Raw genomic sequence first — 22136 nt, forward strand, 5'->3', positions numbered from 1 at the left:
CCTGCCTCCTCCCTAGCTTCGGCATCCTGTTTATTCTGGAAATGGTCTCTTAAGCAACGGCCTGAGTTGGCACAGAAGGTGGAAGAAATGAGTTAAGAAATTCCAAAATGAATTCAGAACCACTCATTTCCAACAATTCCCAAACTTTATATTTCAAAAAAGTAATTGTGTACTACAAAAGAAAAGGTTTTATTTAAACATTAAGCTTTGCCTAGTGTGCACAATAAATGAAGTAGTTTTCTCTGAAGAATCAAGAGCCTGCAAGAGGAACGATGAAGGAGTGAGGAAAGAAGAAGGGATTTTAAGTCAGGCAGATGAATTACTCTTTTACCAAGAAGAGCTAAGACTTGTCACCTCTGAGTTAAGGCAGAAAGGCTAACAAGTCATTATCCTCTTAAATTTTAAACAAATAGGCCAGAAAATAAAGGCAGCACTAGATATAGATGGTACTTCTAAGACAAAAATATAATAGTAATAATAATAGTGTGTAAATACATACAAGTAAAAAATAAAACATACAGAGAAAAGTGTTAACATAAGCTGCAGTTGTCAAGACGGAGGCTTGCTAACGATTTACCTCATCATCACTGTGTTTTATGATCGGCAGATAAAAGAATGGGCTCCCATGCTCCTTTGGTAGTATTGAGTTAACTCCTGATGCATGGGGACCTATAAGTTGTTCATTGGCACTGAGGTCATCAGCTAATGAAACAAATGTGCAAAGAATGAAATAGTTTTATACCAAAGGATATGAATATATAGAGGCAAAGTTGTAATACAAAGTTGTAATAAAGTCCTACCCATATTTCATAGTACATTTAATCCTAATTAATCTTATTACTATGCAATATTTTGAAGACAATTTCAGCATACAAAAGAAGGCAAGTAAAACCAGGCTAAGACTCAGCATGAACACATTCTCACATAACCTAAACAGAATTCAAAACTATTTCTAGGTATCCATAACATTAACTTACCCAGCCAGAAAATTTCTGATTTATCTACCTGTCAGCCTAACCAGTTCATCTCTTAATTAATTCATTTCTGATATATCAGGGAATCTTTAAATTGAGAAAAGCAGTTCTCACTACATTAGGCTTTTAGCTAAACAAAAAAAGTTGTGCAACGATCCATCAATCTGTTTAAATATCCTGTTTGATCTTCTGTCTGCTAATCTCTTCTGATAATGAAAAAACAAATAAAAACACTTCTTGTGAGCATAAAGGAAAGAGGGTATATTGTTTCTAAAAGCAGCTTCTAACACAGGTATTAACGTGTTGCCTATATAAACATCTCTAGTGGCCCACTCTAGTGCTGGATGTGACGAGGCCTGTGGATCCTCCTCTGCTTTATGTCCAAGTTTATACTTACAGATTTGTTTCCTAAACAGTCATTAAATGTGGTGCTAACTCTAATCTCTTGTTGCTTACAGTGTATCTGTATGTATATCTGTCCTAAGAATATACATCAATAGTCTTCTCACATGTAAAACTAAATACCTTCAAAGGGAGAACATTTAGATTTTCTAACAAAACACTGATTGTAGAGTCCTAACACACTCTTCATTAAACCAGCTCTTTAATCCTCTACAGAGATGGAATCAGAACAAAAATCATTTTACAGGCCATATCAGACAGTGCCATTGCCAGGACTTGTTTTGATTTCTTGGACATTTCAGATTCATTCTTCCATTGCTGAATTTATCGATCCAAACTAATTTCTGCCCCCACCCCCCCCGGTTTCTTAATCTGCCATTACAACATACCATTCAAATCAAGGAAGAGGACAGGTATATGTGTTTCCATTCCTGCAGGTGGAATCCTGAAACAAAACAAACTACTGTCAACAAGGAAGGCAAATACATACCTAAGCTAATTTGGGCAAACAGATCTTCATGCAAGACTCGCATTAACTGTAACCAACAACTGAACCTGTTAACATTTTGATGGCTAATTTGAATGCCTATGTTGCACAGACAATGTTTGGTTTATCTACACATGCAGCTAAATGTAGTGCTTTACCAAAACTTAATTCACACCGCACAGCCCATTTCAGTTGCCATGAGGATGACAAGTTTTAAACATCCTGTTCTGTTTCTTATAATGTTAACTAGTTGTAGTCACCTCATACATAAAGGTTAGCAACCTTTCAAACAACTGGATATGTAACTACCGGCAAGGCATAGTCTTTATTATCAATAAATACACTTTTCACTGTATGACCGCAGCACACTTCAGGTGGATAAGGGAAAAAAATGGCAAGGAAAGATTATCACTACATAATTCACCCAATGAAGAGATATTAGGTATTATCAGACACATCAGTGTACACTTGATTAGAGCCATATTTCTTGTCCACACTTTCCCAAATCTAACATGTTGCATTCCTCATTTGTGCATGTCAGTTCCAATGACCTTAGTTCAAATACAAATTTAAACGAAACTGAATGAGAAAAAGAGAACACATCCCTTAAAATCAGAATTTCTTCCCTCCCCTCCCCTTATGAATGAATTTATCACATGTTCTACTATTCACATTTCTGAACCACTCCTTTTCTGAAAGGAGTCAAACTACAGGATAACTCCCGGAATTTTGAAGAAGTGTAACATACTATGCTAAATTCAAAGGTGATTTTCAAACCTTGAAAGCTATCTCAAAGCTACTTTATGTAATATGTTAACTAAGCAAACCTTTCTTACATTCAAACCAGCTCCTGACCTTCTAGCCTTCTGCCAGCTGAGTGTAATTGGTAGCATTACAGGAAAAAGCAGCAAGCTCTAAAACATCCTCAGATTTTTTCACCTTGTAGTGTGCAATGTTCATGCAGAAAAAGCTAACTCTCCAACGGTTTTTCTGAACATACCAATCTGCGGGGGCACCAGGAATTCCACTGCCTGGTGCTGGAACAAACACTGCATTCCTCTCTTCTGTCAGCCCTACCCACTGTTCAACCAGCCGGGCTTCTCGTTCCATATCATCCTCAGATTTTTCTACAGTGAAAGAGATTAATATTATATATGAGATACATTTTCCATGGTATAGGGAATAAAGTACTTATGACAGGGACTTTAAGCCTTAAACCTTGTTTATTGCTGATCTTTTGAATCTGCTCATCCAAGTATTCTCTGCGTTTTATCAATGCATCAGACCACCTCTCTCGTACACAGTTTAAATCTTCTTCCTACCATGGAAAGACAAAAGAAAGTTGTTAGGCTATGTGGTTAAGATTAGAGGGCAGTGAATTTTGTGATAACTTCATCAGAATCGATACTAAACAGCTTGCATGATGCAGAAAACTTTTCCCCAAATGACATGCACACTGATTAAGTACCTGATCACCCATGATTGGAAGCTTAATTGCTTTCAAGTCTCAAATTCCAACAGGAGGAAAAGAAAATGTGACTGCCTCAGTTGCTGAAGAGAATATAGGCTAATTACTCACAGAAGTGGCAATCAAACTTTTTAAGAGCATGTGGTATAGGAAAAAGAGGTATCATCAGTTGATCATCATAAGTTCTCCTGAAGATTAGACAGGTCAGTACGCCCTCAAACCTGCACAAAATTCCATTGCTAGCAGCTGCTATCAGTGCAATTAAAAGATTTCTCATGCAAACAAAACCCGTCATGCAATCATGCTTTGTGGTATCACAGAAAATCTGTTTCGTTCTTCTCTGTGATAAGTCAGGAAGCGCATAAACAGCCCGCAAGAAGTTAGTATCTAACTGGTATCTTTGAGATTGCTGTAAAACCTCATACATTATCTTAAGGGATGTCAGCATTCTCACCTAACTGGTTTTACTTCTGTAAAGCTGCCTACTAGGAATAAGACTTCCACGTAGAGATCTGTAATGTGTTTTACTTTCTTAGGCATTTCCTCTTTTGCCCTTCATTGCTTTTTAAATGATTCTTCTGTTATGCTTTCTAGACTGTGACTGCCCTATATTTACTTATCACACAAAAAGCCAGGCTCAAGGTTTGGTTTTGTGTAGGCAAAAAAATTGCTTCACTGAAGCATTTGTATTCCTCACACTCACATCCTCCCCTCTCTCTCCCACAAGCATTTCAGAAAACTACACAACTTAAAAGGTTACGATGTTTTCTTTAGAAAACAAACAAAAAACCCTATGCTGTATAATTTGGTTGGGAAAGATGCCTGCAACTGCAGGTGGTTGTTCTTTTCCCTATGATTTTCACTGGAAACTGTTTTCATCCCAATTTCATTTCATTCTAGGCTTTTATTCACATAGCAATTCATGTAGCCAGTTAGGAGAGCTGACTGCTGAGTGCTAGAGAAGAGAGCACACTGCAAGAGTACTAAGTCACAAGGTAAACTGAAATAGCAGTGTTTTATAGCCCAGGTAGCCTCTTAAATGCACAGCATATATATATATATTTCAAAGCCGCTTTTGCTTGCTGCAGTACGCTTGTTCATTTGAAAGTTGCTGGCTATTAGCATTAGCTGTGCCCCATGCCACAGGATTGACAGCAACAGCAGCAATACCTGGTAACTATCCATATCACCACCATCATCATCCTCCTTCTGGTAGGAGAAAATAAATTTTGTAAAACACAAAAGAACATGCATTTCTCTCAACAGAAACTCACAGAAGTACCCCAAAACATGAATACAAACATTTCTGCCACAAACAAATGTGTAAAATGTTAAAATGTTAACATTCAAATAACCAAAGTCTATTAATAGGTAAAAACAGGCTGGGTGTTTTTTTTTTTTTTCTCATTACAGTCTATAGCTTTTCATCCACGATTTGAGTATTAGTGAACATATTTATAAAAGAAATGTCATAGAATACAGTGCCAGAAAAAGGACTGAGCAAGCATATCACCAATCTTGACATTTTCATCTGTACTTAGGGATATAATTACTTGTGGTTCTGAACACAACCCTTCTGACAAAAGACACCTTGCTTCCCTGGGTGGCCTGCTCCACTTATTCTCTGCCATTGCTGTTAAAAGCATGCTTTATTTCCAATATGAATTTGTCCAGTATCGGTTTGAAGCCAGTTATATTTAAGAACTTTTTCTCCTAAATGAAATAGCCCTTTCACATTCAGTGATAGCTATATCTCTGTGATCAAGTAACAGCTCAGTCCTTTTTGAAAAGATAAACAGTATCTTCACTATAAGATTTTCTCCATTCATTTTCTTCTTTTTTTTTTTTCTTCCTGCTTTTCTCCTCCTCAACTTTCACCATTCTTGTAAGGGAGGGAAATAATAGAGCGAGACATCTACTATTAATCACCTCTACACACAAAGGTAAAATCAATTTCCATATTGCTGCTGGTTTGTGTATACTCAAATACCATACTTGGCTCTTTATCAGTTATACACTGAGTTACAAGCAAAAAAAGAAGCAGATTTAGCACCATATGCTCACACTATACATATTAGCCTTGAACACATGTAAAACTGCAAAATTACATATCGTGTATCAGTGTGCTAAGGTCCCTTATGGAACTATGTTGGGCTGGCTCTAGAACAGCAAAACAAAACCAAAAAAATAAACCAAACACATGAAAAAGTAACTGTCCTACCTGGTAGCTGTCCAAGCCCCTTTGCAGTTTGGTTGATCTGGCAGTCACACCACCTATAGAGACTGAAAGAATTGCTTCTACCATGAGAGGCAATGTTCCCGAATGTTGTACGGGTTTCACTGTCACCTGAACTCTGCGAGAATGACCCTGAACAGGTAATTGAGAGATAGAAAGAAAGATAGAGAGGGAGAGAGAAAAGAGAGAAACTAAGAATAAAATTAAGAATCAATTTAAGCACGAGTAAGACGACAGGGAAAAGATACGTACCTGCCTAAGCTGGAAAATCCCCCCTGTGTTTACATCTTTTGCCTGATGGAGTTCAACTGCAGTATATTCTCCCATCTCATTCAACTCTTGTATGGAAATCCACATTTCTATTCTTCGAGTTACTTCATTCCACCTAAAAAGACATCCCCACAAAAACTAATGGTTGCCTCACCAAACTGTATTTTGTGCACCACAAGTATTAGAAAGCCTTTGGAAAGCTGATGGAGGCATTCATGTGCAATTTATTTGTACCTGTCTCTCAGCGTCCTAGTTTTAGCATGAAGAGAATCAACTTCCCAAACAGAGCTGCCATTGCCAGTACATCTGTGACCCCACACCTCAATAGCAAGAGCTCCTTCTGAAATGAACTCCAAAAACTCCTCTGTGACATTCACCACATAGTCCTGGCAATGAGAAAAACAAATCACATCCAATCAAATGAAATAATTCTATCTCCTCAACTAGTTTGTAAGGACACACCAAACAACTACCTACCTGCATGGTAAAACCATACAGTCTGGGTCATAAAGATTTACTCTGGTCAAGAAAGTTGTGAAACATATCACCTCAGCAATTCCTGCTTCTGCATTCTGCATTTCATGCTTTGAGAATTTCCATAAAAGCAATGTCACAGCTCCAATGATTTTTTTTAAGTTACTGAGCTTACCAGGCAAGTATATAATAAGATGTCATTATATAAACTATAGTTACCCCCATGCATTACGGGTGACATCTGAATTTAAAAGACTAATTAAAAGATTTTTTTCATTTTGCTGCATTTTGAAGAAGTGATGAAGTGGAATATTATGGCATTCTAAAGTATAGTCAAAAGTCATTAGTTACATGACTTGATTCCTTCCTTCTTCTCCCAGCGAAACAAGGCTCAAATTCTAAATAGCTTATCTCAAACATATCATCCTCCTGGTAACACTAGTTCATAATAAAAATAGTTACCTTACAGTGAGAGAAGGTCACTGTAAAATGAGCATCCTTGCTCTGAGGTGAAGGCACATCTGGATCTACCACTGGTGCTGCTACTGTTGACTTGCATTGATCCCAAAATGTATATTGACAAAAGACAAAATTGGAGAGATTAGGTGGTAGCCCAGTTGCTTCTTTTATTTTTACCTGAGGAGACAAAACAGATGTTCTCTGAACAGATGATCATTGTTTCTTCTTCAATTGTAAATTGTTCAAAAACTAAATATTTAATCCAAAAGTACCAACAGCCAAGAAGAATTTTTAAAGGACGCCTCCAATTGCTTTCTAAAGATGCCCCTATTGAGGAAATCTATATTTTGCATATACAGAAATGCAGATGCAAGGAAAGCAGCTACATGCATCTAACTAGCCCACCCATGTACATGTTTTCTTTGAGGAAGCTGATAAGCTCAAGTGGAGAATGAAGAACTTCATCACAGAAGAAATGAAATCCAGACACCACCCACAGATACTACATTAGATGATCAAACAAACCATAGGAGATGGTTACACAGAAAAACTGTTTCCCCTTCTGTGTCTGCCAAGGACAGTCCTTGTAATGTCAGTACTTATGATGTAGACCTGCATATACTAGAAACTAATGCGAATTAATTCAGCCACTGGCAACCACAGCCAGTTAGACTGACCTACACTGAACTGGAACACGAGAAGTCTCTCTTTTCTCTTTAGAAAATTCTTTTCAGAGAATTTAGAAATTCTCTTTAGAAAATTTTAAGCAAGCAATAGCCTACATAGCTTAATACTTTACATCAGACCAACTACACAGTTACAAAGGCCTGAAACTGTTAACGTCCTCATGTGTGCTCACTTACCCTGCAGGAGAGTTTTTTTGCTCTATGAATAATTTCTCCATTGTTATCCATGACTTCCAGACTCCCACTCTCACTGGAGTTCTCAGATGAGTCATCTCCTTCTGCTACACGTTCTGGGACAGACCCAGTGACTCGCATTACTTCAACATGCAACCGTCCTGCAACCTAAGGCAAGACAAATACTAAGAACCTGTGCACAAGGAACTTAAAGACATTAAGATGGTAAATATCTAACTCTAGGAGGTGTGCAGAAACAGAACTCAACAGCTCTCAACCACCAAATGAAAAGCAACAATGTCAAAAGAGGAGAAAGGAATAAAAAAAAAGTTATTTGTATGCAGAACTACTGACCTTTTTAATTCACACACAACAGAAAAGGCATACGGTGTCATGACTGTACATCAGAACTTTAATATGCTGGGTTTTGCTCGGTTACCTACATTGACACTAGGAATTTTATTCTACCATTTTAGTAGCCGGGCAATTGTAAACAGTTAAACAGAAAACACACATAGCAATCTGCAAAACACTTATTCACTGGGAAACAAGACGCTAAGCATCATTTGCTTGTTAAAAAAAAATCGGTGTACGTGAAGCCTCCCAGCAAACCGCCGCGTTACCCCCGTAGGTATGACGGCATAGGTTTGCCCCGCCCGCTGTAGGTTCGGGCACTATTTGGCTTTACCTCCCCCTGCTGGCTGATGATGGGCACAGCGTACTGCAGCTTAACGTCATAGAAAAGGCACTCCAAAAACACGTTGGCGACGCCAATTAAGTTGTGATTCTCTTGCGCTTCGTAAAAAGGATCACCTCTTTTGCCAATCAGCTTCCTTACCTGTTTTAAAGATCGTAAAAGTTACGTCAAAAACTGTAAGCGTGGCAACACCAAATCAAATAACCACATAGTATAAGATCACGGCACAAAAATTAAGTCCCTACCCATCCTTTCTGTTCCTTCCTGTTACACAAGTAGAAAGGGACTAGGAGCATATCACAAATCTGAAATGAAATCTTTGAGATGAGACATCATACAATCCTTTCTTTACTATGGTAAAGAGTAATATAATGACCTACGTTTTTTAGCAATCTCAAGACAAACCAGATTTTACCATGAACAAGCACAATAGCCACTGATTTCAGAAAGTTTCGCCTTACTTTTTCTGCTCTGCTTACTCTTTTTAAATGAGGGGACAAATCATCCCCAGGTAGACTAGCGGACTTTCTGCTGGGCACCACTACAAGGCAAAGGGACGGTGCAGGACACTCCCACTTAAGCCTACAAGTGCTCCTATGATTCCCACGGGGCTGAGATCACATCTGCAGCATTTTCTACGCAAGTACCCCATACACGGCCACAAAGAATTCATGCAGATTCCTAGCACAATACGTGCTCCTCAGTGGACTTGTTAGCTCCTTCCCCTCTCCTCCTCCTTCGTCTTCAACACATGCATTAGACCTACGTGTTTCTACGTAGCACGTAGAACACATGCATTATGGACGACATAGGTCATGGCAAGGACAATCCTGGCTCAGGCAGACATAATATATTCACAGGATGTGCTATCAGTTCTTACTAAAGTCAGCAGCAAAATCATCGTTGTCTTCAGTGGGCACAGATGAAGTGCTTGACCTCCCCTGTGTTATGATTTTAGAGATTCCCATTGTCCTGTCCAAGGCATGTAACAAAGGCACAAGAGCTGTTCAAACATATTTGAGAACGATTCTTGATACATGTCATTTAGGTGCTCCCTATCAGCCACAAGACAGCAAGATACACTTCCTATGCACTTCCACCTGGGCACTTAGAGGATGTCTTCTGGAACACCAAATCTCACATCTCTCTCTTGCCAGTAAACAAGCAAGCTTTTGACAAGTCTCACGCTTGCTTCTCAAGGCTAACCTACCACTTAAATTCTCAGGAAACGCCACTTAGTTTTGATGGAGATACTGATGTAGGCTAAGTATCTTCAATTGATTTCTTCACTGCTTTAAGGTTGGGGGATATACAAATGAAATTACAGAACATTTCACGTTTTAGGATCAAGTTCTATGCTGCTAACGTGTTCTGCACTTTGACTGTATCTAAGCAGCATCCTTGATAGCTTTGATACTGACTGCAATTTAATAATTTTATTTCTAATGCAGTTTGCTGCTTCCATTCAGAGTTGGTGCCTATCTGCATGGCACCTATATCACGCCAGGTAAACAAATGCTCTTAGTGGTATCGTTACTCACTACCTCGGCACAATTATATCTGACCTCAGCACACTGATATCTGAGAATACAAGCGGGAACAGGTCATAGCTGTGTTTTATTCTGCATGGGCATTTTGAGTATTTAGCGTTATTCATAGTTTTTTGGGTTTTTTTGTTTGTTTTTAAACCACAATACTGTACCCTTTCATATATGAAGTCATTGCACTTTTATCTGTACAACATATTAGAAGGGGTTAAAAGAAAATAAAGTCAATCTCTGATGCCTTTCAGAAAATATATACAATACCTCAGGAATTTTCTCCTTCCACTCTTGATAGAGGTCTCTCATGTCAATCAATTTGTTCTCTAGTTTCTCAATAGTCCACACTTGAGTACCTTTTCCTTTTCTTCTCACTTGAATAGCAGGCTCACTTACTATTGCACCCCTCTAAATCAGAGGAAAAAATAATCACTGAAGGAAAGGTGCATGTAAGTAGTTTAACTCTTCACTCAAATTGCATTCCTAAAAACGAATAAAATACAGAACATATGGCTTCCCTCTGCATGTCAGCCATACTATCTCCATCCTCAAACACAGCATACCCTATACATCTCTGAGGATCCAGATTTCTTTGTCCTTCTCGGACAACTACCATTCACATAGGAACATTAACACTCTCAATCAAATCACTTATGACAAGCGTATAATCCCAACTGCTATCATTAAATTTACAGCAGCACTACAACTAGAAAACCCTTAAGACGAAGAAATTGTATGCACCTGTAACAAAAAACGGTAATTTTTGCAAACATTACTAAATGCAGGTTTTACAGCAACAGAACACAAATGTCTGTTTACAAACTGCACGCGCATATGGTGATCATACACTTGAAAGAACAGTAAGAGCCATACTTAACGCTACGTTCCCATTTTTGCTTATAATTATTCACTTTCAATATATTAAAGTCAGGTAGCACCCATATTTTGCCTATGCATCATCTAACAAAAGTAACATTTTATGGCCTCAAGTTAGATGAATGTTATATACGTCTACGTATTTTAGATTAGCCATAAAACTACGTTTTCCAACATTCTTTGCTGTCATTACCTTTTTGTTGGCACTGAGGTTTTCAGCGGGGATCTGAAGTGTTACTTGATAATCTGTTAGTTTACTCATTTCTTCTGCTAAGAAGTTTGCTTCTCTCACCAGTGTATTTGCCTTTACTATCTGCTCTCGAAGTTTAGCCAGGCTCTGTCGAAACAATTCATCCCTGTGGTGCAGTAGGTAACATGAAAAATACACAGAAACCTATTTCTATTATTGGAAAGCTGCAAATAGAGGTGCTAACAAAGACTTTTCTGAAACAAGTTGAAGAAGAAATCCTGTATAGCACTAAGTCAGCAAACATGAAACAGTGTCAGACAATTTTATTGAGGAAAAGCAGTGATCCCATATTAAACAAACATATTAATGTTGAGATAAGTCTAGCACAGTAATGCCCAAATAAAAGGGCACAGTACTATGGGAGCTGTTACAGTGATGATTTGTTAAAAGCCCTAGGGACATTCCTAATTTTCAAGAAATGAAATAATTGCAGCTGTCTTTGTCTTTAATCTGGAGTCCTGTTCCACAGAAACTACCAGTCCCAACATGTGAGACTCCATCTAGATAAAACCCGCTTTTCCTCAGATCGTTATGTTGGAACCTGCCGTCACTGCAGGCCAGAGCTTTACATCGCAGCTAGGGGCTCTGCAGTGCTACGGACTCCCGGACCTCCCTCCATATACTTAAGCCATCTCAAGTGTACACGTTAAAAAAAGAAAAAAATAAAAATCTGAAGTCCTACATACCCGAAGTACCTTTTAAGTAATAGATGAATGAGCACAGGTTAAAGCTTGTGCACTCCGTACAGTTACCAGTCTCTGGGCAAATTCCAAAAAGGTTTCTAAGGCCTGTCTGAGCAAATCCGTTCTAACGTAACATCTGGCAAACCTGCTATGACACATACTGTACCTCCACCTGTGATACTAAGATACGCTCTCACCTGGGATTCTCATCTTTAATTTGCCTTTTAAAAGTATTATGATTATCCTCTGAGCAAATGCGAAGTCCCCCTTTCTGCCTTTCTTTGCAATCCCAACAGCACCTACTGCATCTCATCATCTTCATAAAACTCATGATGAAACTTCAGATATTTCAGCGACCAGCACTCCCCAGTATGATTTTTTAGCTTTTCTATGCAATGTCCTACTGAAATACAGTACACATTGTGCACATACACTTCTGATTTCTACAAAATACATCACATTATGGACAACTGTAGGAGGAACAATAAATGCATGGGCCTTGCTGTGAATACAGGCAAAGTTTGCCTATTTGCCTTTATTCAGATAAGCTTAGATCTTTTGTATGCCTTTATAGCAGAAACCACAAACAACTGTTAATATGCCTTTCGGTCTCCAACAGAATTCTTCTTGAGCGGCTATCTTTTTTCAAAATATCCAGAAGAGCAGCCTGGGTAATTCAAATTGCACTCTGCTGCTTCCCTGATACCATACCAAAATGGTGAACGACCAGCAGTGTTAGAAGCAGCCCTGAACTTTAGTGCCTTCAACATGCTAAAACATGCAGCTTTGTCTCTCTCCCCTGCCTGGCCCAAGTTTGCAACAGTGGTGGGTTTTGTTGGACCTTAAATCGCTGCTACTCTCAGTGCATTTTTAGTCCACTTCCTCCATATCTGCTGCCGGCATTATACGGCAAATTCCTTTCCCTCTGCCTCTTGCTTCTGTTATCCAGGCCATCAAGATGAAATGAGCAACTCCAGACCACGGGAATGACGCACTCCACAGACAGCTGCAATGTTGGATTCACCCAGAAAATGAAGGTAGAGTCAAGAATTACTCACTAAATAGTACTTAATACTGAGAAGGCATTACACCTGCAACCACTGCAAGACAGCTGACTAGCTTGAGAAACAGAAGGCAGCTTTGATCTGTAAGTGCTGTAAGAGCCACAGGATTCAGCTACAGCCAGTCCCTTCCTCGATCCAGGAAACCGGCATCTGGTGAGCTTTTTCGGGAGGCTCCCACACCAATCTTGTCTTAGCTAGATTCTTGAGAAAGGAATGGTTTAAGACTCTAAGGAGGACTTACAAGTAACTCAACCAATTATTATGGGTAGTTCTCCTTACAGTTGTGTTTTTCTGTACTTAGCTGAGCCAGCACCCTTCCAGAAACTTCAGCAAAAAAAAAGAAGTTTCAGGATTTCATACAACACAAAACATATGACAAGCTCCCTCAGGATATTAACCAAAGCAAATCCCCACTGAACATGAAATCCTGAAACAATTGTTTAAGCCAAACAAGGGAAACTTACACCTGATGCTCATGAGGTGTCATTGCAAGTCTCCGGGATTCCTAATGTCAGATACAGAATACGCTGAACTAAACCTCTGGTCCAGTATACCACCACCACCCCCCCTCACCCTGACAAATTAAATTTTTTCAAAGTTACAATGGGCTAACTTTATGCCAACAGGTTTGAACACCAGGTCAGGTTACCATCTGTCCTTCCATAGCCAACAGAAAGCCGGAATAAACTCTGTGCAATATGTTCTGGCTGATCTGACAGATACAGCCATGTGCCTACATCTGATACCTATCCAATTCATTTTGCTGGCTGATCCGGTAAAGCTCAGCTTCATTTCCAATGGCAACAGAGCAACAGCTAAAACTGCACTAATCAAATCCCGTGCAATCCAGACACTTGGCTCTTTCACACATTCTTCACATCCAGTCTTGCCATTTTTTCCTGCATTTCTTGCCCTCTGGCCAGTTGGCCAGTAAACACTTTCTCAGCACCATGTGGCCACGCTTTTACAGCAGAAATCCCTCAAAGATTTTTTTCTGGTTTCTTATTTAAGATTCAAATTTTTGCCCTTTTTCTGCAGAAGCCCAAACCTCTTCTAGAACTATAAATAAATAAAAAACATACCTAAGGGGATCTTCTGGAGGACAGGAAACTGAAAATTAGTTCTTCCAGAAACTGCTTATTCAATGGCAGTGCCACCAAAACATTATCAGACTCCTTACTGATCGCTACAAAGAGCGCTCTCCTCTTTTTTACAACGCAGCAAAGTACAATCTTCAAGTAGTTCAACAGTTTATATAGAGTAAAGCATTCATCCATGAAATCCAGAGGCAAAAATGCTTGTTCAAAGCACAGTTCCTCCTAAGAAATGTCTAACAACTACCAAGAAGGCTGGCAGAACACAGCCTTTCTATCACTCCAGATTTTAATTTTTTATGTCATTACATGGTTGTGGTGGCTGGTTAATTTTAAGTTGATCAGTTACAATTTTTTCTTTTCAACGCTCAAGGACAGGCAAGAAGTTTTTGCTACTTCCTTCTCCCTTCTGTTGCATCTTTTTAGAGGTATGGCTTCCCTTGCCAGTAAGCCCAGTCCTCATTTCTGCTGCTGGAGTGGGTTATCAGTGATTTCTTGATGGCCTCGCTGTGCTCAAAGCAGTTCCAAATAGCAATGATTCCAACTAGCGTGTTTCTCATTTTACACTCCTTCTGCAGCCCTAAAAGAGCCTGCAAATCCCAACCGTGACTCTGCAATGCTTTACATTCAGTTCCCAATGATTCTGTTTTTAGCTCTTACAGGCGCAAACAATTATTTTAATTAAAGCTGAAACACAGTACTACTTCTCCCTATACTTGCCATGGAAAACATTCTAGTCATCGCTGGTCAACAGTTTATTCGTTTAGTTTTTTTTCCCAGGCCAAACTGGGCAGAAATTACAAAACAAAACCTTGCACAAAAACTAAACCATGATCTGTTCTGTTCTATTTCTAACACTCTGAATTTGAAAACTGCAACACAATCTTGACTATCCTTGTTTAGACTCCTCTTGTACATGGATTTTTTTTTTTAATGGTGGAATATGGAATAAAGCAAAAATAATCAAAATAGGAAAAAACACTCAAACTCACTACATATAGAAAAAAAGGCTGAGTGGATAATGAAGCTTTTGTCTTAAAAGAAAATAGATTGAAAAGAAACTTAGAAGAAAACTGTTAGTACATCGAGTCATTCTTCCTGCTGAATTACCCCAATGACAGAATACTCATTTGTATGCTGAAAACATAAATCATCTCGGTTGCTGCCCCTAGAACTTCTCTCCATGGAGCTGACGTCCTTCTCTTCCCAATGATACTAAGAGCAAGTTTCTCTCATTGTCCCCATGCAAACACACACATGCTGCTTAAACTCTGCTCACATCTTCCTAGTCCACTTTTTAAAGTCCCCTTGCAAATCTCACGATGATCTTTCACCAAGGCTGCATTCAAGTGCCATGCTATTCCTCTGTAAGGAGGCCTTTTCACCTCATGGCAAGCCTTTTCCTTCCTGAACAGCTCTAACATACTCTATTTGACTATTCTGCAGTTCTCAAATACACAGCAATCCTCTTGTAAAGCTGGGCTTACTTTTACAAACACATACATACAACATTTAAGGACTCCCATTTTCTGTATTTTTTATGGTTTTAGATTGCAAAATATCGTGTTCTCATTGTATACCCTCAACACACAATACTCCTTAGTGGACTCCTTTGAGTTGACAAATTTACCTCTGCACTATCCTTTCCCTTCTTTCCAGAAGTAACTTAAACAATAATTGCTAAACCAAACATTTCAGAAGCACTTTTCTAGTTTAAAAAAAACAAACAAAAAAAACCCCCCAAAAAACCCAAAACAACAACAACACACCACACACAATAAAAAATTGCTATAATGCTGATCAATAAAAGCTAAATTCTTATTTCATTTTTGTCTTAGTCAAACAGGAAGATCTTGTACGCATGTTACACGTCAGAACCTAGTCCTGAATGAAATGCTAACACTTTAGTGCAGGCAGGTCTTGTACTGCATGTCAGCTCTACCAAAAAATAATTACAAGTTTCTGACAGATGGTTCAAGCCTCATCTTTCACCCTTTGTAGCTCTTATTAATTCCTTTGTTTTAACTCCAGTATTCTCACCTCTCTTCTGTCCAGAGATTTACTTTCTGCTGTGCAGTCTGAGCAGTGTAGGAGAGTCTGTCACTGCCATGCTGATGCTGCCTTTCTGGAGAGAGCTGCTGCCGCAACAGCTCTAATTCACGTTCATACATCAGCCGCTGCTCCTCAAGAGCACTCCGCTTCTCTTCCAAGTACTGTTTCTCCAAGATCTGGACCACGTTTTGTACTGGGTCTAAAAGGGAGGGAGGGGGGGAAGTGAGAAAATGCCATTTCGGCGTTACAGAACACTCATTATTTATTTGGTAACAGCAATCAACATATCCCAGAGTCTTTGCAAACACAAGACGGCCACTGCCCCGCAAAATGTCAAAATAATAAATATTGCATTAAATAAATAAATCCAAACAAGAAAAAAAAATACAGCATGCAAAGAGGCTAGAACAATGGTTAAGACCCTTGTCTACTGCATACTTCAGTACTGTGAAGTTACAATATGTTCCAGGATCCCAGTAAGAAAAAAAAGAATAGATGGAAAAGGGAACAAATTACTAATAAGAAAACAAAGCAAAATACAAGGGAAGATGTTGTTAACCGGATAAGGAAATGACTTAAGGAAGTAAAAAGCAATTTACTTTCTCCATTTTGGCAGAGAATGAACCATGTTGGAGAGCCACAGACGAAAACTGAGACAAACAAATTGTCTGACTAGCCACGCATCACATTGCATCGCTGCGCTTCACAGCACTGAAGCAAAGTACATTCTGGAGGGACTTCTGCATTTAACTTTACAAACCACATTTCATCTCCGTATCAACCCAGAATAAATATCCATCTGGATACTCTATCCTGAAACAAAAACTGCTTTTGTCAATCAGCTACAGTTAAACCTCAACTGCATTCAAGTTAGAGAAACATTACGCTGTCTGTTCCTGGTTTTAGGTCCAGTGCCAGACTGCACCTCTGAAAAAGCAATTCAATGGAATAAACTCCTCCTATATGCTAGCAGTATATATCTGCTTCATGTATATACATCTGAAAGCTTAAATACAGCAAAAAAGTGGTTTGCGAGGTCCATCTAGATGAATATCTGAGCGACAGCACATCACCTAACAGATTGCTGGTTCTGTACATCAGAAGGGGAAGGGAGAGGAGTTCCGTAGTTGGAATGGTGGATTATTAGGGGAAGCAACATTGCAGCTCTAGGACTTGCCAGGATTTTCAAATGCAAAAAACTTCAGCTTTGAAATAATTGATTGTGATACCTCTTCTGTTTTGCAAATATAAAAAAAAGAGCTGATGTGACTTAGGACGCCAATCTGCCACAAAGGAGGGAGAAAAACAAACCTAGATTTAATTATACCGTCCCACTTTGGAACTAGAGGTGTGCTTCTCAAAAAAACCACCACCCCAACCACAAAAACCAACAAACCCAAACAACAACAAAAAAACCCAACCAAAACCAAAAAACATGTCAGTGTGATTTAGTTATGAACCATCTTGCCTTCACTACCAAAACCCAGTCCTCATAAGATTTTGTACAAGTTTTCCTGATACTACCATGCTACATGAAACAAAATTTGGGTTACTATAGCATGCAATAGAGGATTCACATGAAAAGTTCTGTAGGGTTTTCATTGCTAGTAGTGTACGCTGGTCACCATAACATGTACATACACTCTCCCAAAAAACACGTCCCCTATATCTTTGCAAACCAATGTAGTATTACTGTATTCAGTAATCTATAACAACTTACTTAGTACTAAAACTACTGAGACCAATTTTGCTAAAGATAAACTAATTCACTGTCTGCAATTTTAACATATATGGCTATTTAGGCAAATCACTTCATAACAAATCCTTCCTATCATAAATGCCATAGAAGCCAACAGGATCTCCAGGGTTCTGTTGTGACAATGGGTTTGTATTTGCCTCTCAACATCCTTTTTTGAAATATTAAGATTGATGTAAAGCACATCTTTATTTTTAGCAGAAAACAGGCACTACTGCAAGTTGCTACTGTGGCCCTAGCCTTATCCATGAAAGAAATCACTGGCTTCACTCAAAGGCATCATAAAATACCACCACAATGGTAATTATAACACAAAAAGTTAAAAATCAGTCAGTATAAACAGCAACCAAATAGCAAAACAGTGATGCATAAAAGTGTCTTAAAATAACCAGAAATATTACTTTTTAGTACATGACATTCTCAGAAAGACCGTTAGCTATTTTTAGCTTTTAAACAGACAGTGCAACAAAAACAAGTGACTGAACCAAGTTCTAATATTCTAGACTACGAATCAAGTTATTCATGTTGATCTGCATCCTCCTCCTCCTCCTAACTTCTCCACGTAATACCGGAATTAACCTTCACATGCATAGGTTTTACTGGATAATCCCTAAAATCGTTTCAGTTATGTGTAAGAATGGTTGAGAAATCGAGTATTATGCAGAAGATAGAGAAGAGGCATGGAAGAAATTAAAGCCCTCTATTGTGTTTGCAAACACAGGAAATGAATCTAAGGCTGACTCATTAAGATGAGACTTTCCTAAACTGCTCAAAGACCAGCTCCGAGTTCAGGGAGCAGATTTCCTTAATAAAAGTGACCTTTTCAGCCACCTAGATTTACAGGATCACAACCACCACAGAATCAAATTATACCACGGAAAATACTTGGAACAAGATGTAAGAACCTAGTTACAAATTCCCAATTTCAACAAAATCTACTACTGTTTGGGGAAAAAAACAAAAGGTGGGTTATGCTTGTATTGAAATGCAAAGGTAAATTTACACTTTTAGAAAAGTCTTCAATTTAACTTTTGAAAGCTTTTACACAGCAAACCCCCAGCCTTTCATAGTGAAAAAGCAAAATATGGTGTGAATTATGAACCATCTAGTTAGAAGATGAAAAAATAAACAGTCAAGTTTTTCACAATTCAAAAGAAGTAAAATAGTGTTTAAGTTAGATTTAAACACCATGTTCCACAATTTTGGATTTCTCATGCAAAGTCAAATAAATTACGGATGATTCTACCCAGTGCTTGCCAAACACACAGCAAATTCCATATGGTGTTAGAAGTCCCAACTCCCAATCCTTTACATATTTATGTGACAAGAGTTCAATGGCCCTGAGAAGACCATTCATATGCAGTTAATCCTCTGCAAATGTTAGACTATTAACACTGAACCAGAAGAATGTACTTTCTCCATAGGATGAACAACATTTATTACCTTGCTGCAATGTCACTTAATTCACATCTGCAATCTGTTAATCCAGTAACAACAATGCTGAATAAATTCCTTAAGATTTCATGTGAGTGCATTTTCCTAAGCAAGCTAGAAGAATGTTATGACACAGACTGCTCTGCAACATTTCATCAAAATTCCCACCCTGAGCTGTAACAGTTTTGTTTGCTTAAATGAGAAGCTCCACAAACTAATCACATTGTTTGCACCGTATACATGAATAAAGTAAACTTTGCTGCATTCTGTGTTTGACCAGTATCACAAACTAGCGGTACAAAGCTGATCTGAGAGAATCCCCCGAAGAAAGCGAACATGCTGAAGGGAGGAAAGAATCTGGATGTTTTCTTTACAGCTGTTTTCAAAGTTACACATTTTCCTCAGAGCTTCTCTGGAGCTGGGTGCAGTATGTGACACTGTTGTACTGGTTACATGGGATAAAAACAAATGTGTTTGCCCCCTGGAGAAGATAGGCTACTTATTTAAAGAGGGTTACTGTTCGCAAATAGATCAAGGGGGGGAAAATCCCCAAAACAAAGGAAAACAAAAAACTCTTGGTTTGGGCTACATCGAATCACTAATGTGAAAGAAAAATCCCAAAACCATACATGCCTATAAAATAATTATCTAATAAAATTTTTAAGATACCTCTTTATTCCCCCCCCACGGCATCTCCAAAGGATATGGAAATAGAATTAACTGTCTTCAGTTATTTAGTTATTTCTTCTTCCTTACCCATTCTTAAAATTCCTTACCCTTCCTTAAAATTTTTCATTTTAAGGAAGAATAAATAAAGGGTATTGCTGCTTTACTTCTTACCCAACAAACTGGAAGCCTGTCAGAAAAAACCCTGTGTTTTAGCTATACCATTGAGAAGAACAGAACCTGGAAGCGCTACCGGGCTTCAAATCAAAAGACCAGCCTATGATCCTCACAGTCACTTGTTTTGTCAGGGTTTTACTACCACTTACTACTCCAACTTAGTTAAGCAACACCTATGTGGGAGGGAGCAGAAGAGACAAGAAGCAGAATAATTGGGTCAAGGAGCCTCTGAAACTGTGCGACATGTATGACTGCTAACATTTGCTGTGTGTTAGGGAGGAAAGAGCTCTAATGAAACAGCAAGGTCGGTACTGTTCTTGAGCAAAGATACAGAAGACAAATGACCAAGACAAAATTTGGCCTGGACCACAATCAAAAAAGCCTACTGACCTAAAATGTAAAGACACTTGAAATATTGTGAAGAATCATTTCCATCAGCTGGATAACAACACACAAAAACCAAAAAAATGTGACCCTCTGTTCAAAGAACACTGACTCATTGTAGACTGCTACAGTTTAGTCAAATCCCTGGTTAGTGACAAGCAGATCAAGCCTCAATTAATGCTTTCAAATTTCTCCAGCAGTCTCATGCATGAGCCAGTCGAGTTCAAAACCTTTGTCCCAGTTTTGGCACAGATACAGGATGGTTTGAGGCCTTAAGACAGGCAACAGAATCTTCACAAGGGATGACAACACTGAAGACCACCAGGATGGCAGATTCATCTGAAATTCGTCTCCTGGTATAAGTGAACCATAACGAGAATATTTCTGTTATCACACAGTAATTTCACATCAACTTAAATGACCTGACCCTGTAATTCAATCACACAAGTAATCCCATTAAAATCAAACTGTAAAAAACCCTGCAAACTATTGCTAGAGCATCAAGCAAATGAAACCATCATGCTGTACTCAATGGCAAAACAAAGAAAATTAAAGAATAAGAGGAGACCAAGAAAAAAGTAAATACTGTATTTTAACAAGTAAACCACAGCAAAGAACTGAAATACTGTGAAGATATGAAGAAAGGAGAACAGAAAGCAATGAAACAACATCTACTGTGTCTTCTTGGTCAGTGACCAAAGACCAAGGTTTTTGCCTCTCAGATTTTGTGTCTTAAAAAAACCTATACAAAACATTCAGTAGTTTACCAAGTTTTTCAACATTTCTTCATACCATATTATATTGTATGAACTATGACTTGCTTTCTGGAAACCATGAAAACACCATATTGTTTCATATATACCATACTGTTATTTTAGATATACTGTATTTTATTATACTGTCCAAAAAAAAAGGCATCACAATAGGTTTTAACAAAGATTGAGAGTGATCAAGGGTTAAAAACCATGCTAGCTGCCATTTGACTATCGGTTTGTTATCATTTCAGTGTTTTTCTACTAAGGTTAAAATGGTGTCAGTAATATTTGATACAAAAGGCAGGATGAAACTAACCGAGGCATGCCTGGAGCACCCTTTTGTCTGCAGTAACTGGCAAAAGCAAGAGGTTAGTAGGACTTAGATGATGATTTGACAGGATGATTACAACTCAGCTGCACTATAAAGGACAGCAGATGTACAGATAAAATTGTGTGTCAGGGCACAAACCAACTGCTAATTTGTGTGTATGTGTCTGTATTTATACCTAGGTGCATTTTTTTTTAATATATATATAAAACAATGTTAAGCACATATAAATGCATATATATGTGCTTAACATTGTTTCTGTAAAATATCTTTACCTGAAAATGCTCCAACGGCCCCTGGAGCAAGTGTACTACTTGCTTTACCCAGAAATTAAGTTCCACACTGAATTTGTTAGACAATCCAAAAGAATAAGCTGCCTTACCATTACTATTCAGTGTCTTCATAATAACTTCCATTTGCGCAAACTCATAGTTGTAGTCTGGTTCTGAAGAAGCTTCACTAGCTGCATCCAGATCATGCTCTCCTAACGAAGTTTCTTTCTCAAGGTCTTTCAGCCAATCTCGTCGTTTCCTCTTTGGTAAATTGATTCTGTGTAAAAATTTAAACTCAGTTTCTAAAAAATTTATACAGAACAGTGGAAGAAAAAAAAAAAACCATAGGCTGAATGTAAAGAGGCTGGAATGTAAATATCAACTATTACCTAAAAAAGTGGTTGTTTCCCCATAATATTCTGTCTCCATGCCATAACTGAGTGACGGAACATACCAGTGCACCATTTACACAGGATC

At 38.4% G+C, this 22136-nt stretch overlaps 1 protein-coding gene across 3 annotated transcripts in view; it reads right to left on the reverse strand.

Moving 5' to 3' along the window:
• The window catches only part of KIF13A (kinesin family member 13A), a 119534-nt gene that overhangs the window by 16649 nt on the left and 80749 nt on the right, over positions 1–22136 (reverse strand). For 2 of the 3 annotated variants that reach the window (XM_082321168.1, XM_082321167.1), the window contains exons 15-30: positions 22049–22135; positions 21770–21936; positions 15876–16086; positions 10938–11100; positions 10136–10276; positions 8319–8468; positions 7634–7798; positions 6774–6947; positions 6072–6223; positions 5820–5952; positions 5553–5699; positions 4502–4540; positions 3082–3181; positions 2864–2990; positions 1766–1821; positions 578–702 (exon numbers count right to left, since the gene is read on the reverse strand). In XM_082321168.1, coding sequence (XP_082177294.1) covers positions 578–702; positions 1766–1821; positions 2864–2990; positions 3082–3181; positions 4502–4540; positions 5553–5699; positions 5820–5952; positions 6072–6223; positions 6774–6947; positions 7634–7798; positions 8319–8468; positions 10136–10276; positions 10938–11100; positions 15876–16086; positions 21770–21936; positions 22049–22135 — 2137 coding nt within the window. The remainder of the gene's footprint in view (positions 1–577; positions 703–1765; positions 1822–2863; positions 2991–3081; positions 3182–4501; positions 4541–5552; positions 5700–5819; positions 5953–6071; positions 6224–6773; positions 6948–7633; positions 7799–8318; positions 8469–10135; positions 10277–10937; positions 11101–15875; positions 16087–21769; positions 21937–22048; position 22136) is intronic. The other variant, XM_082321169.1, reaches the window with a different exon arrangement.

Source organism: Platalea leucorodia, assembly GCF_965183815.1.
Source record: "Platalea leucorodia genome assembly, chromosome: 1".
Taxonomy (NCBI): domain Eukaryota; kingdom Metazoa; phylum Chordata; class Aves; order Pelecaniformes; family Threskiornithidae; genus Platalea; species Platalea leucorodia.